This window comes from Tarenaya hassleriana, unplaced genomic scaffold, assembly GCF_000463585.1.
Source record: "Tarenaya hassleriana unplaced genomic scaffold, ASM46358v1 Cleome16, whole genome shotgun sequence".
Classification (NCBI taxonomy): domain Eukaryota; kingdom Viridiplantae; phylum Streptophyta; class Magnoliopsida; order Brassicales; family Cleomaceae; genus Tarenaya; species Tarenaya hassleriana.
This window is the reverse complement of record NW_010965019.1, coordinates 2,490,951-2,506,248: the sequence shown is the minus strand read 5'-3', so window position 1 is coordinate 2,506,248 and position 15,298 is coordinate 2,490,951. Positions and strand designations below refer to the sequence as shown.

The 15,298-nt window shown below is 36.3% G+C and overlaps 4 protein-coding genes across 5 annotated transcripts; 3 read left to right on the top strand and 1 right to left on the bottom strand.

The window, feature by feature from the left end:
- Positions 1-1,691: 1,691 nt before the first annotated feature.
- Positions 1,692-4,956, top strand: LOC104809592 (eukaryotic translation initiation factor 3 subunit H). Its single transcript, XM_010535624.1, has 12 exons — positions 1,692-1,905; positions 2,066-2,142; positions 2,418-2,534; positions 2,632-2,735; positions 2,826-2,892; positions 3,425-3,558; positions 3,637-3,685; positions 3,894-3,965; positions 4,060-4,161; positions 4,235-4,302; positions 4,424-4,576; positions 4,657-4,956. Exons 1-12 carry the CDS (start codon positions 1,896-1,898, stop codon positions 4,712-4,714), a joined length of 1,011 nt encoding a protein of 336 aa, XP_010533926.1. The 5' UTR covers positions 1,692-1,895; the 3' UTR covers positions 4,715-4,956.
- A 1,285-nt stretch (positions 4,957-6,241) lies between these two features.
- Positions 6,242-10,554, top strand: LOC104809590. Of its 2 annotated transcripts, none has more exons than XM_010535622.2 (8): positions 6,242-6,903; positions 7,402-7,501; positions 8,472-8,528; positions 8,999-9,122; positions 9,432-9,514; positions 9,721-9,782; positions 9,884-9,980; positions 10,153-10,554. In XM_010535622.2, exons 1-8 carry the CDS (start codon positions 6,266-6,268, stop codon positions 10,183-10,185), a joined length of 1,194 nt encoding a protein of 397 aa, XP_010533924.1. In that variant the 5' UTR covers positions 6,242-6,265; the 3' UTR covers positions 10,186-10,554. The 2 variants fall into 2 exon arrangements, with proteins under 2 accessions (XP_010533924.1, XP_010533923.1); XM_010535621.2 differs by having other exon boundaries at positions 10,149-10,552.
- On the bottom strand, positions 10,528-12,281 carry LOC104809591 (probable aldo-keto reductase 4). Its single transcript, XM_010535623.1, has 5 exons — positions 12,014-12,281; positions 11,669-11,872; positions 11,372-11,544; positions 11,194-11,296; positions 10,528-11,011 (listed from the first exon to the last, which is right to left on the bottom strand). The coding sequence occupies exons 1-5, from the start codon at positions 12,230-12,232 to the stop codon at positions 10,688-10,690; spliced, it is 1,023 nt and encodes a 340-aa protein (XP_010533925.1). The 5' UTR covers positions 12,233-12,281; the 3' UTR covers positions 10,528-10,687.
- Positions 12,282-13,756: 1,475 nt separating this feature from the next.
- On the top strand, positions 13,757-15,202 carry LOC104809589. The gene has a single exon (XM_010535619.1). The coding sequence runs from the start codon at positions 13,978-13,980 to the stop codon at positions 14,704-14,706; it is 729 nt and encodes a 242-aa protein (XP_010533921.1). The 5' UTR covers positions 13,757-13,977; the 3' UTR covers positions 14,707-15,202.
- Positions 15,203-15,298: the final 96 nt, after the last annotated feature.

Below are 15,298 nucleotides of genomic sequence, written 5' to 3'. Positions count from 1 at the left end.
AATTACATCAATTTGTTAAAAATTATAAAGAAATTTGTTATCCCCTAAAAAATATTAATTAGATTTTTTTTAAGAAATTTTCAGTTTTTTGAGTTTTTTAAATTCAGTTCTGTTCAATTCGATTTTCGAAAATTTGATTTTTGAAAAAATATATCGTTTGAAAATTTTGGATGATTCGATTAAAAAAATATCGTATTTTTAATTCGACATAGTTCGGTTACGAGAAACCTGATACACTTATCTCTAATTTATATATCTTTATATTTATGTATATATAAGTAAATATAAGTGAATATATATTTGGATGTATATATATATATTTTAATATTATATTAATGTAACCCAAATTGAATGATCTAGTGATAAAAGAATATACAAAACATATTTTTATCTCTAGTTCACATCTAATTATTGGGAAGAGAGTATTCATCCATATCATGGGATATATAGATGGAATAAAAACCTTTTGAATTTTGGGTTTATAAAAAAAATTAAATGCATGTAAATATTTATTTTAGTCCGCGAGTCATTTGTTGGGCCCGCGAACTGAGTCCGGTCTACATAATTCAAACCCGTTTAAAAAATAAAAACAGGTCAGGCTGGTACGAATCCAAAAAGTAGTGGGCTCGACTGATTCGGCCATGCCCCTAATATCAATGTCATATTACAAAAGTGCCACATGAACAATAAAATAAAATTAAAAAACACGCATATATACACGTACATATATATATATATATATATGTATATGTATATATGGGTATATGTGTGTGTATATATTAGAATTTTTAAAAATTTTGAATTTTGAGTTACTGATGCGGAATTTTTTTATGAATTGATTTTGGTATAAAATTTCCGACGAGTTACAACTTACAACATGTTTATAGTCGGAAATTTATATATATATTTTTATTTTTTAACAAAATGACAGGTTTATATACATTTAAAGTACTATTCAAACGATAATATTTTTTAATATATAAAAATCGTATACTATCTTATCTTCTTTGTGTTTGTATTTCCTCATAGAAAAGGACGATGAGAAAGTAGGGTGTCAATTGAACTGATCCATTAAATTTGTTTTTCGAAATTTATATATTTTTTATTTTTAATTAATTAAAAAAAATACAATTTGGATTTTTCAGACGGAACCGAAATCCAATCTGGGTCCGAATCCAAAGTCCAAATCTAAGTGGCATATAAGCAAAAGAACTCCATATTTGATAATTTTATACAAATCTAAGTGGAAAATATTGTTAGGGTGAGACATCTAGGTTAGTGGCAGTGGGTTACAAACAATAGGGCCACTATGATTAGTTGCAATTATTTAAACTAATTCAAATAAAATTGATAATAAATAGTATTAATTTCATGTGTATAACTTCAATAAAATCAAATTGTTATTCTCTATTTTAATAATAAATATTTCCAAACCTGTTATATTTCTCGTTTGTATATATGGTTTGAACTATGGATGGTATTTGGAGCATGATTTGCATTTGTTCTTGACACTTTCGCTCTTGTTTCTTTTGGCAGTACACATTTGTTTGATTTTCTGTGTGATGAATTTTCATATTCTTGACGGAAACAAATATTTGTGACAATTTCAATAAGTATCAAAATTGTAGGGACCTGTTTGCAATTCAACTTTCTTTTCTCAATGCGTTTCACTCCCAAAAAAAAAGAGAGAAAAAAGCATCTGCGAATCCACCCGAAGGAGAAGCCCTATCGACGCATAAAGGCTCTCTTGCCCTTCTCCGCCGCTCGCCGAGAAAGTCCCATATTTTCAGCTTTTCACGGCGGAGAATTTCCTCCGGTGACGGAATCTTGGAATCTCTCTATCTCGCAGAACCTATTCGAATTCAGTAGCTTCTTCTTCTCCCGAGATTTCATTAATGGCAACTAGTCAGTACCTTTCTCCTGTCTTCTTCACGTGTACTCGAAAGCACATACGCAATTCGATGCATCTATGTTTATGTATTTGATTTGATTGTCTTGTCCGTGAGGATTTTGTCTGTGATCGAGGTTTTGATGGGTTACTACTGTTTGTGTGATCCGTCGGCAGTGGCTAGGTCGTTTTTGCAGGCGATATCGACGGAGGAGACAGCTCCGCCCCTCAGAGTCGTTCAGATCGAGGGACTGGTAATTTCTTATATGTCTCCTGCTCTCGGGTCACTTTCTGTTTTCCTCGTCTTCTGTCGGAACTTGGATTTTGTTGCGGCCTTAGTTTCATAACATAATTTTCCGGGTAGTGAGGCGTTTTTCAAAGTCTTTGCTTTTTCTGTGTTATAGAACATATGCCCAGGAATAGAGAAAGCTAAATTGTGTTAGTGAAACCGGTGTAGTGGTGGCATTTTTCATTCTCATGGTACGGAGGCATTGATGCAGGGGTTTTCCTGCTTATGTATGTGTCATAGGTTGTGTTAAAGATAATCAAACACTGCAAGGAATTTGCCCCGACTCTCGTCACTGGACAGCTTCTTGGACTAGATGTCGGAAGCGTCCTTGAAGTCACCAACTGTTTTCCTTTCCCCGTAAGTTGGAATGATTTCCTTGCTGCTTCAGAATGCTACAGATTTTCCCGGATTATCAAAGCTATGATTTATTGATCTGTGTTATCGGAAAACGCAGGTCCGGGATGGTGATGAAGAAATTGAAGCTGATGGTGCTAATTATCAGCTTGAAATGATGAGATGCTTGAGGGAGGTAAACGTTGACAATAACACTGTGGGATGGTAGGTTAAATGTGTTTGTAATTAAAGTCTTATTTGGTTATCAGATAGATTCTTTTATCAATTTAAGAGCGTCCTTTTGAATACTTTCAGGTACCAATCAACAATCCTTGGTTCTTATCAGACAGTAGAACTGATTGAGACGTTTATGAATTATCAGGTATGTATTTAGATTCCTGAGTAGCAGATTTGTGTTGAAACGCATTTTGGTTCCAAGTCGGTTCTTCCATTTGGAAATTTTGCCTTCTACATCCATTTTGCTATTTTTAGTGTAAAAGTAGGATTTTTTCTGCATGCTTTTGTTCCTGGTGCCTGCAATGCATGATTGGACAAACTGACCGAATCCCCCGGATGTTCTCATGTGTGAAACTGTTACCTAGGTGTACAAATGGACATCTGTTTCAATGATAAGATTTAAGTGCAAGCTTGGCGTCAATATTTATGAGCAAATTACAATTTTTTTAACAAACCTATCTGCTAAGGCTCCTCTTTACCAATCATCTAAATGGTGGATGTCGCTCTGTTCATCGTTCTATTATTTTGAGCGACTAATATGGCTCTGTTGGACTGTTAAATGTTTCGGGCATATTTGTCTGCGCATTCTCTTGCAATTTGACAAGCTTGTTATGGACCGTTGTCAAAATAGGAGAGATATGTTAAGTATTAACAAAATGTGTCTTCTACTGTCACAGGAGAGCATCAAGAGGTGTGTGTGCATCATATATGATCCCTCAAAAGCTGATCAGGGTGTATTAGCTTTGAAGGCTGTGAAGCTTTCTGACTCCTTCATGGAGTTGTACCGAAACGGAAATTTTACGGGCGAGAAGTATGTATTTTCACCTCTTCAAAAAGTTTGTTGTTCTGTTCTCTTTGAGTAATCATGTTCTGATCTTATTTCCTACAGGTTGAGAGAGAAAAATTTCTCATGGATGGATATCTTTGAGGAAATACCAGTAAGTCTATGCGCATTGATTTTCTTTTATGTTGCACCCTTATTTGCGTAACCTCTAAACAAATTATGTGGAAAGTGTTATGTAATTTATGTTTATTTGCTCTCATTCGTTCATTCATTTGTTCGTATGGTAAGTAGTTTTGGTTGGTAATAGAGAATTAGAGATAGAGCAGAGTAATTTCACATTCCTTTTTTGCTTTCTTTGGCAGATTAAGGTATCAAACTCCGCGCTTATCAGTGCCTTTATGACCGAACTGGAGACAGATACACCCGTCTCGCAGGTACTATATTATGTGTCTGGTGAGGATTTGTGTCTGTTTCTTCTATCAATATAGGATATTGGATTTCATTCTTCCTGTATTTTTCCTTTTCTAGGGTGATTATGATCGTCTACGCTCATCGACCACTCCCTTCCTCGAGAACAATATGGATTTTTTGATTAAATGCATGGATGACTTATCTATGGAGCAGCAAAAGGTGTGCATTGTTGCTCTATTCCAGTGTCAGAAAACAATCGTGAATTCGTAATCTGATTTCTCTTTCTTGTCAGTTTCAATTCTACTACCGGAACCTGTCCCGTCAGCAAGCACAGCAACAAGCATGGCTCCAGAAGAGGAGGTAGGTTTGTTTAGTTATCCTTGTTGTAGATTGTTCTTCCGAAATAATAATTTGCATAAACACACGGGTTTATGGTGAAGTATTTGATGAGGGCTTAATAGAGAACGGTTAATGAATACAGGGCGGAGAACATGGCCCGGAGAGCAGCTGGAGAGGAGGCATTGCCCGAGGAAGATCCATCAAACCCCATCTTTAAACCCATTCCTGAACCATCGAGGCTCGAGGGCTTCCTGATAACGAACCAAGTCTCGAACTTCTGCAGCCAAATCAACGGGTGAGTTCTCCGATATAAACCAGTTATTTGCTCATCGTTTCCTTGCATCTCATCTCATCTCATCTCTCAAATTCTTGCAGTGTGGCTGGTCAGAACTTCAGTAGGCTCTATCTCACTGAGGCATTGCATGAAAACTGATAATAAGGGCAGGTAACAAAGAGCTGAAATTATTGTTCTTCGTTGAGATTTTGGGGAAGACATTAGATGATGATTCCTTCTTGGAATTTTTTTTGGATACTCGAAATGATTTAAGTTTAAAAAATCTTTTTTTTTTTTTGTTACGAAGTGATGTTTAGCGTACAAGTGTAGTTCTTGGTACCTTTCATCCATTTTGTCTTTAAGTACATAAAGTTCTTGGTAAATTTAAGAATGATTTGGAATTGTTATAATTAATTAAAAATCGAAATGAATGAAAATGAAAAATTTATATAGTCGATCCCAAATAAATTTAGATTAATGTAATCTTTGGGATTAATTTGATGTTGATGTTGATAAGTTGTTCTTGATAAATCTAGCTAAAATAATATCACTTTACTATTTGTGGTTTTATTTTGGAAACTAAATGATTTTTTTTGCATTGTGGTGTATCATATATATATATATTACACTTTAAAATCAACATAAATATATTTATCCTTTTTCGGGAAAATATATGAAGGTTCTATGTCCCCCTCTGTAGAGTTTCGGGAGTAGTGTATTAAAGTCGGATTTAGGATTTTTTCTCTAATTAATGAAAACAATTTTCATGATAATGTAATGATAAACGTTTATATATAAGAAAATCAACAAAATATCTTTAGATTTAATAATACCAAAGTTTATGAATTCATCCACTCCACATTTTTTGTAGAGGCATCATGACCATTGATGACAATGAGAAGTAGATATCATCGGTATCATTTCGATGATCTGCACATACATGAACACATTTTAGTCCATAATTTATTCAATCACTAAATAAATCGAGATTCTCGTCAGTGAATCGAAATATAGATTAAACTTCAAAGGGAGAATAATTTATGTGCCGATGACATATTAAAAGAAATGGATTATAGAGTTTAGAAGAAATTGTATTTATTATATTTACTCATAAATAAACACTACTATTTATATATACTTCTATCAAATCAAATTATATCAAACACAAATATGTTCGTGGACACTTGGAAAGACTACTATATTATAGAAAAAGGAAAATAGTATATAAATATATAAACTTTTATAAAAATTTCAAATAAATATTTGAATTATAAAAGTTTCTACATAAATATCTAAAATTTTCCAAAAATTTTACATAAATACTTAATCATTTTAAAAATTTCTTAAATAAATCTAAAATCTATTAATGTGTTGATTATTTTTATTTCAAAAATATATGAAATTTGAGTTTATTTGAATTTTTTTTAAAAATCTAGATATTTATATAGAAATTTTTTAAAAAAAATTGAAATATTTATATTTAAAGTTTTATAATTCAACTAATTATTTAAATTTTTTTTATAAAAGTTTTAGTATTGATACACGATTTTCTCTTTGAAAAAAAAAAACAAAGATGTTGCGGGTTTCTAATCCGGAGCCCGATCGAAAATTCGAATTCTTAACCGGTCTACTCTTTTTTTTAGCCGGTTCGGGCCGGTCTTAGACAATAAATAATTAAGGGCACAACAGCAAAGGTTCCATCTGAGAGGGATGAATACAGAGTTCCATGCTAAACAACGGATGAAACCAACAAGACAACCCAAACCCACCAAAACGAAAAGCTTCTTCTCTCCTGCTCCTGCTCTCCAATTCCCATTCTCTCTGTTCCTCGGCTGCCTCGATTCTCCGGAATTTCTTGGGGTTTCCGGCGTTCTCTCGCTGTTTCCGTCTCTGAATGTGGCAGCTCCGGCGGAAATTAGGGTTTTTTGTCGTGAGAAAATTTTGAGTTCCGAGACCCGTTTGTCCTTTATTGTCGCCGGTGTGAAATTTCTGGTGGATTCTTCATGCCCTTTTTGGTTTTTATTGGGTTTTGTGTCGGAGTCCAAAAGGGTTATGAAATCGAGCTTCTTTGAACATGGTTTATCGTTCCAATCAGACGCCGGAAACAGCTCGGCGGTTGTGATTCCGATTGAAAGTTACTGTCCATCGAGCACTAGCACGATTGGTGAAGTTTTTCCTGGGATTTCTGGTATGAACACTACATCTGGGTTTCTTTCAGCTGGTAATTATTCGTCTTCGGCTTCGGTTTCGGGTGTTCTTGATTCGGTATCTGGACTCAAGCATGAAGCTTCCGCGGTTATGGATTGGGCTGTAGGGGAGCAGTATTTGTTGGAGAAAGGCCTTGAAATGTAGGTATCTTCTTCTGTGCTGGTGTTCTTTCCGTCCAAGTTGCTAATCCTGTTCATTCATTGTCATTTGCTCTGTGCTCTCAATTATGTTGCTCCCTAGCTTTCTTAGTTCAAAAATTTGACGAAACCTAGTTTTTCGTTGTGAATAGGCAAGAAGAAAGAGCTGTTTATGCCATGTCATTTAAGATGATTTACTCCTCAAATGGGAGAAATTTGAAAGTTTTGGAATCGTTGTGTATTTAGCCTTTTAAAAGCAATGAACAAATCCCCATATTGTGGGCTATATTAGTTGTAGTTCTAAAATTCATGGTAGAATAACAACGGCGTGCCTTTTTCATTTACCATGAACAATATCAAACCTTGAAACTTTCTGAAATCCTTTGTTGTTCCTTCATGATTCCTTTTAAGTGATTTTAAACTTTCACCGGCTTTTGTTGTCTAAAGTTTTTCTCTTTCCTTAGCATGCATTCATGAAATCTTTGTTTGTGCTCCTTGTAGATACAAAGATGATTCGAAGATTATGAAGTATATAAAGATTGCGGCAACATTACCAGATAAAACTGTACGTGATGTAGCATTGAGGTGCAGGTGGATGCAAGTAAGTTTATACTACCTTATCATGATTTCGGTTATGTTTATTGAGCTATGTTCATGTTTCTCATTGTTTGTTGTGTGTCCTTTGTTATACACATTTGCATGCAAAGAGGAAATAAATACTACCATCAGTCTAGACTTTCAAGGGCTAATCACTGCTAAACAAATATATCAGCAATTCATTTTTCAAAATGGTACATGGAAATGGTGCTGCTAGGGTATTTCTAACTTTATTTAGGGATGATGATACTATTTTTGGTGAATGCTTTATGATAAAGATATAAAAGTACTAAAGAAAAAACTTTTTTTAATGTTCTCACTGTAAGTTTATGAAATTATATTTATCAAAAAGAGCCACACCATTCCTAAAGGACGAGTGAAAAGAGAAATGATAAGAATTATTGATTAGAGATTTGATTCCTTTGCTCAGAAAGCCATGAATGTGGAAGGAAATGCTGGAAAGCACAGCCCTAAAGCTTGATTGATTTTTGTTGTTATCCAGAAACTGATGTTGCTTTAATATGTGTCTGATTATCAAGATCCTTAAGTCTTTCATATTTTTGGAAACTTATTTTGACATATATCTTTTCTGAATGGTTATATACTTCTTTATGGGTGACTTCAAAGTTATGTTATGATGGTAAATGTGTTTTATGTCATCCATACGCTTTACAAGATCGCAATGAAATAAAGCATGATTCAGTTGAAAAGAAAAAGACAATTTAACAAAATGTAATGCAAAAGTGATCAAATTTTATCTCCACTACATGTATCCGTCCTTTCATATCTGTGAAATTGTATGGAGCTTGAAAGAGAATTAGTTGAGTTTTCTAATCAGAATCAGTCAACCATAATTTTATATAAGTAACTCCTTTCCGGTGTTTTCGGTCAGTGATATCTGCTTTCAACTATATATGTCAGGATTGTTAAGTTTGTCTCAACTGTGACTGACATAGAGACATTCATTTTCACAGAGAAAACGAAGGAAAGGGGAAGAACATAGTTCCGCCAAGAAGATTAGCAACAGGAAGGTGTGTTGGCTCATGCGGACCTATGATATATCTTCTTTTAATTCAATAAAACAAATAATTGATAAGTGGTTCTCTTGTTTGGCTTTTGTTTAAAAGAGATTTTGGTTGCAGATGAATGTTTTATTAGATATCCTGTGAGCCAATTGTGATAGTTTCCATTGAAGAAGCTCGATCCTTGTGACATTATGATTTTACTCGCATTTACTCGTAAGAAGAAATGTTTATTTGGCTAGATTATCTATGTGTTGGGTTTCTCGCTGAGAACATGTTTGGTTAGGTCACGTTCAGAAAAAATGCAACTGTGTTATGCATTCATTGTGAAATTGAACCCTGAGAATACGGTTCCAGTTACATGCAGTCACGGATAATGCAATGGCAACCTATAATTTGGGTGTATGAATTTGGCAAATCAATATGTCGTGAGCTTATTCTTATGACGCAAAATGCATCTAAAGACAAATCTTCTTCAGGATAAGCCGGTGGATTCATCTCCAACTCTGAAGCTGAACAAGCTCCCAGATATGCCACAACAAAATGCTGCCTTTGCTTCATTCATGAACAGTATGTACCACAGCGTACGATTGCCTTGTGAAGGTTAGTGGTAATTTAGGTCAAGGTATTGTTGTTATCATCTAGTTCTTCTACGTCATCGTCATACGGAAGGCGCGACAGAGGCATTTGTGATTCATCTAAAAGATATCATATGCTGCAAGAAGTTACTCTGAGATGTCTATATCGAAGTGGCACATGTGAGACGATTTGTGAACCGTCTTGTTTATGCCCGAATATAAACACCTTTGCCCTTTTTCCTGAGTATATCTTAGAATATTTCAATATTGTTAACTAGGATACCCTTTTTTCTCTCTTCAAGTCGCATATTTTTCCAACCTCTTCTTTTCCCAGGTCTAAGTGAGATGGCGATTGATCTTCTACAGCAGAATAAACTAGCTTTCAGTCAAATATCTCACAACATTTCTGCATGCAAGGTAATGTTCTAGTTGGCGAATCCTGACTGACATGTTGGTTGAATGAGAAGTCTGATGCCTGGTGTGACGAGGGAAAAGACGGCCAAAAATATATTTCATGTTTTTCATATGTGTAGTATTTGTCTTAATTATTGTCTCTATATCGTTGTTTTCGTATTTTTTTCCCAATGAAGCTTACTCACTAAAATCTTGACTTCTGCATACAGCTACGGGATAACATCAATCTCTTTTCTCAGGCAAGAAATAATATCAGTGCCATCCTGAATGAGTATGTGGATTTAGCATGTTTTGAGGCCACTTCCTTTCTCCTCCTCCCCTTCTCTATGATTAAAGCTTGATTTGCAAAAATTGCTTATCTGATTGTTGCAGCATGAGGGAGATGCCCGGAATCATGAGCCGGATGCCGCCTCTACCCGTGTCAATTAACGAGGATCTTGCGAGCAGTATTCTGATGAGTACAACACAAGTAAGTTGTCTTGTAGTTTCTCTGAATGAGATCAGGTATGGATTGAAATAGTACAATGTTACTGATGTTTTTTCCCGTATCAGATTGCCATTAATGCACATTTTGGTGAAGTTATTAGCTGATGTTTTTGTAAATGTTAAATCGATGGTTTTAATTAATTGCATTCAGCCAGTCACATACACCGTGCCCGCGAGCATCCGTCTGAAGCAGGAGCCAAGGAGCTGATGGATAACACAAGAGGTAGTTCGCCAAAAAGGGCATGACCCTTGGCAGAGAATGTTGGCCCTAAGCTGCTACAACGGGAATTCTTGTCGGACAGCGAGATTTGGCGGTGGAAAAACGTGTTCGACCGACGCAAGCTTTGCCACAGGTTTCACCCTTGGCATCTCGAAATCGATTATTTTAGATGCTTATCTAAATTTTATAGATTTGGGCATGACAGCCCAGCTGTTGTAGATATTTCAATTACATGTTTTATGTGCCTTCAAATCCTCCTGTAGTATGCAAATGTGTGTTGTAGGGTTAAATAAAAGTCAATAAAATAAGAGAAATATAATGTGCCCTTATAAGGATATGGCTTCCTGCGCTTTGTTTGTTTGTAGTAATCTTACATTGCGTGTTATTTTTTTTCTATAGAACAAAATCACTACATTTATCTCAGTAGCCTTACATGCGACTCGGTGGTACAGAAGCAGAACGAGTGCAACTCACCCGAGTTGCGGAGTGTCGGACTCTCTGTAGGTAGGGATGTCACGGTTATACCTCTCCCCCTTAACGAAGTCGGGCCGGGCAAAGGCTTCGAGCTCAGCCATTTCTTCGGGAGTGAGCTTCACGGACAAAGCTCGAATGTTCTGAATGAGGTTATCGATCTTGGTGGTTCCTGGAATGGGGCACACATCGTTTCCCTGGTGGTGAACCCACGCCAGTGCTAGTTGCCCCGGAGTACATTGTTTCTTTTCCGCCATGGAAGTCACCTTCTCGTACATAACCTTGTTGTGGTCTACGTTTTCGGCTTGGAACCTCGGTAGATCCTGCAAAAACCACCCCATGGGGATAATATCCGTCTGAGTCAATTACCTGAATTCGAACCCGATTTTAAGGTTTTCCTCATGATCGGGTACCCGAATTCGCGGCATCCAGGAACACTCATATAGAAAGGCTTATATATATATACTGATAGCCATCAAACCAATTACAGTGCTCGCGTACTTGCCTTTCTATAGTCACCTTGCTCTAGTTTCTCGAGAAGCTTGGGTCCCGATGCAAAGAAGCCTCGTCCGAGAGGACTGTAAGCAACAATCCCGATCCCGAGTTCCCTACAAAGATGAAAAAGAGGAGACGTTATAAGGGCGTCGAGAAGGAGTTTCGGAGAGTCCAAGTCGATTCCGGACCTGCAGGCAGGGACGATATCTTCTTCAACGTCTCTCGACCACAAGGACCACTCTAACTGAACAGCTGTTATCGGATGAACAGCATGTGCTCTTCTGATAGTCGAGGCAGAAGCTTCAGATAGCCCGACGTACTGTATCTTGCCTTCTTCGACCAGTTTCTTGAGTTCTCCCATCTTGCAAAAGGACCCGAAAATTGAGCAGAAACAAGACACCATTTCAGAGCCTGAGACAGATTACATTGACCAGTAAACTGGCACTGAGTGCATTCGAAAATCCGATACGCCGAGAAAGGCTTACAGTGATCTCGATTGGGACACGGGTATCGATCCGATGCTGGTAATAGAGATCAATGCATTCGACGCCAAGCCTTCTCAAACTTGCCTCACAAGCAGACCTGACATACGCAGGATCTCCCCTTATCTCGCTCACCCCTTGCGCAAGATGACTGATACCGAATTTGGTCGCCACTTCTACCTTCTCCCTCATTCCATCCTTCAGAGCCTGGCAGATTTCAACAATCGTGCATAAACCCTAAAACGGACCATTTTCCCTATACTCTGCTTCCGCCTTTATCAACCTCTCGATCAACGTCCTAGATTGCGGAAATTGAAGTGAACATCTACTATCGGAAATCTAGATTACCTTGCCGATGAGAATCTCGTTGGTCTCGGGACCGTAGATGTCAGAGGTGTCGAGGAAGGTGATGCCGGAGTTAATGGCGTGGTGAAGGAGACCGATGGCCTCGGATTCCGGTGTCGGAGTGCCGTAGAAGGCGGAGAGACCCATGCAACCAAGGCCTTGCGCGGAGACCTCAAGGCCTTGGCTTCCGAGCTTGATCCTTCGTACTCCACTCGTCGCCATGGATGCTGCGTCTCGAAGATTTCTTTTTCTCGTTTTTTTGTTTCTGAGAAAAGGATTTTGCTTGTAACGTAATTTATAGGACTCGAGAGTGGCAGGGAAGGTGGTGAAGAAGAAGGCATGCAACGCCATTGCTGAGGTGTACGAATAATAATGGAAGAAGAGTCAAAAGGTCAAATAAAAAAAGGAACTAAAAAACAAGAGCAAAATTCACTCCTTAAAAATTCTAATTTCGAATTAAAAATTACTATTTCGGGACTAAAAATTCTAATTTATTCACTCACTCTTCCGTAAATCCTCAAAATATATTATAAACTCGTGATATTTTGAAAATAGATAAAAAAAAAAAAGAATAGGATGGTGGTTTTATTTTGGATTTTTTATTTTAGTTTTTGGTTTTTGGTTTTTAGATTTTATAAAATTGTAAATTTAAAAAAATACGGCTTTTGATTTTTAATTGATTTTTTTATAAAATAAATTTTCGGATTTTAAAAAAACCAAATTTTAAAAAACTATAAAAACCATTCTAAAAATCATTATGTTACAATTTATAAAACCATTCTAAATATTTTGCCCTCGAAACCAAATAATATACAAATTACTAACCGAATGATAACATCAAAGGAAAAAAATTAATGACACGTGTCCAACAATGTATAACAATGACACGTGTGAGAACTACAAATAAAAACAAGACGCGTAATAAGATGTAGAAGCCAAAGTTTTGAAATTTCTTCATGACCAGACAACAAAATTAGAAATTAGAAAGTTGATCTATATTTTGAGTTTTGGTTGTTCTTTCTTTCTTTCTTCATTATCATTAGTATTCGATTTAAATTCTAAATTAAATTTCAATTAGAATTCTTTAAAATAACTTAATTTGATTCGTTTATTTATGTATTCAATTTGAATTATTCATTTTTTTAAAAATTATATCTAACCGACTTTTAGATATAAATTCTAAATTAAATTTAAACTTGAATTCTTTAAAATAGTTTAATTTTGATTCGTTTATTTATAAATTCATACTTTTTAGAAAATTATTACAAAATTGGTTATTCATACTGTTCTTTTGTAAAACCATATTAAAATTTGGTGAATTATTAAGTTTAATAAAAAAAAGTTGGGATATTTCAATGATTAGATTAATTAGTAAAGGAAGATCTTTCAAAGGTTAAGATGAGGATTCGATGAACGTTTTTTTTTTGTCCTACAAATATTAAATAAGGTATGAAGATTCAAAAAGCGATTAATCACATGCTACGATTTTCATAATATTACATAATATAAGCTTTTTTATTGAAGGGCAATCGTCATTGCATACGTATGAGTTCTTCGCTTTTGTATTCGTCCGTTTCTTAAACAAATTCAATGGTTATAAATTGATCGCATGAAAACTAACCATTGAATAGTTCGTGCCCCCAAAGCCAAATATCCCAAGCAGAAGAATGAAACTTGCGGAACAAGAAACCAAAAAGCAACATTATTATATATTTATATAATTTTATTGATATATTCGGAGAGAATGTAAGCCCATATCTCATGCTTTTTCAATCGTTACCCTAAAGAATGCAGCCATGCTTACTTGCCTTTCAAGCAACAACTCCAAAATACCCAATTCTCAACCATAAAGCTGGGTTGTTGCCTTTTGCTCAAACCTCACATCATCGTCTTCATCATTATCATCAAGATCTTGCAAGTTCTCTTCCATTCATCATTATCATCAAGATCTTGCAAGTTCTCTTCCAATGAATTCAGCCAATGAAATCATAACTGGAGAGGTTGAATCTGTTGAAATTTCGATCCAAAACCTCTTAAAGAGTTGGCACAGAAGGCAAATATGGCGACACTTTTGTCTCTTCCGTCCAAAAAATCAACAGATGATCATCACCGGCAAGAAACAATGGAGAATTACCATAACTAATTTCCTAGAGTCGTACCCAGTCCATGTCTTCACCATTCTCTTACTTTCTTTGGACATCCTATTCACTTCCCTTGAACTATCTTCATCTCTGCTCTCCTGCAAATCTGACAAGAAAATCGAGAACGGGAATGAGTGGTACCGTTGGGGAGGAACAGTGATACTGAGCATTCTAGCCGCCAAATCCATAGCCTTATCCATTGGAATGGGCATCTCATTCTTTCGACGCCCGGGTTGTGTGGTGGATGGTGCAGGAGCCATCGGAGCCTTGGTTCTACAAGTGTTTCTCCAGACAAAGGGGGCCGGCCTAATCGTGGTGGTTTGCTTGTGGAGGGTACTCAGGGTTGTAGAGACTGCGTTTGAGCTGAGTGACGAAGCCATTGAGGTGCAGATAGATGGCATCATTGCCCAGTTTCGGGTTCTTAGTGAAGAGAATAGACAACTCTTAGAGACTATAGCAGAGAAAGACGATGTAATAAAGAAGCTAGATGAAGAGCTAAATCAATACAAAGAGATGGTGGTTGTTTTACTGCAGCGTCAAAGCGAGGCTACATAATGAAGAATTTAACCCGTCTTCTAGTCCTAATGGAATGTATATCCCATAATAGATAGGCCTCTACAAAACAACCAAATCAAAACATGAAGCAAGAAATTGCGCCATAAATAAGCAAAAAAATTGATGCAAAAGGAATCATACTTTTCAAATCACAGAATCAGAGGCTGGAAGAAATGGAGCATAGTCAAGGTAATGCTGATTGCATTTCACTCTTGCGAGCAATTACGCGTTTGTGTTTCCACAAGTACAAGGTCACAGTCACAGAGCCCTTTGGACTCCGAGTTTCCTATTCTTGGTTTTAAGACGTAAGTCCTAAGTTGTGCTTGAATCCCCTACAACCAAAAGCGGCTTACAAGTGAGATTACGAAACCAGCTGCATTTTTCAGCCTTAACCGATCACCAATCTCTTTTTTTTTTCCGGGTTTTATGTCTCTTAACTGAATGACAAATAAGGGTTGAGAAACTTCACAAAAGTTGACAATATTTGCCAGTAGAAAATTAGGTACCTGAAGGAGGAAAAGAGACACCGCTTTGCCCAGTTCGATAGTATGGTTCATGTGAGCAACCACCAAAAGAATCTTCAGGAGAAGGG

What these genes read in the sequence shown, in the direction of transcription:
- LOC104809592 (XM_010535624.1), top strand. An exon ending in TCGTTCAGATCGAGGGACTG is followed by an intron (nt 2,143 to 2,417) that starts GTAATTTCTTAT and finishes TATGTGTCATAG; the next exon opens with GTTGTGTTAAAGATAATCAA. An exon ending in TATCTATGGAGCAGCAAAAG is followed by an intron (nt 4,162 to 4,234) that starts GTGTGCATTGTT and finishes CTTTCTTGTCAG; the next exon opens with TTTCAATTCTACTACCGGAA.
- LOC104809590 (XM_010535621.2), top strand. Translation starts at nt 6,266, where the DNA reads ATGAATACAGAGTTCCATGCTAAACAACGGATGAAACCAACAAGACAA. An exon ending in AGAAGATTAGCAACAGGAAG is followed by an intron (nt 8,529 to 8,998) that starts GTGTGTTGGCTC and finishes AATCTTCTTCAG; the next exon opens with GATAAGCCGGTGGATTCATC. An exon ending in ACAACATTTCTGCATGCAAG is followed by an intron (nt 9,515 to 9,720) that starts GTAATGTTCTAG and finishes TTCTGCATACAG; the next exon opens with CTACGGGATAACATCAATCT.
- LOC104809591 (XM_010535623.1), bottom strand. Translation starts at nt 12,232, where the DNA reads ATGGCGACGAGTGGAGTACGAAGGATCAAGCTCGGAAGCCAAGGCCTT. An exon ending in GATATCGTCCCTGCCTGCAG is followed by an intron (nt 11,297 to 11,371) that starts GTCCGGAATCGA and finishes TCATCTTTGTAG; the next exon opens with GGAACTCGGGATCGGGATTG. An exon ending in AGCAAGGTGACTATAGAAAG is followed by an intron (nt 11,012 to 11,193) that starts GCAAGTACGCGA and finishes TGGTTTTTGCAG; the next exon opens with GATCTACCGAGGTTCCAAGC.
- LOC104809589 (XM_010535619.1), top strand. Translation starts at nt 13,978, where the DNA reads ATGAATTCAGCCAATGAAATCATAACTGGAGAGGTTGAATCTGTTGAA.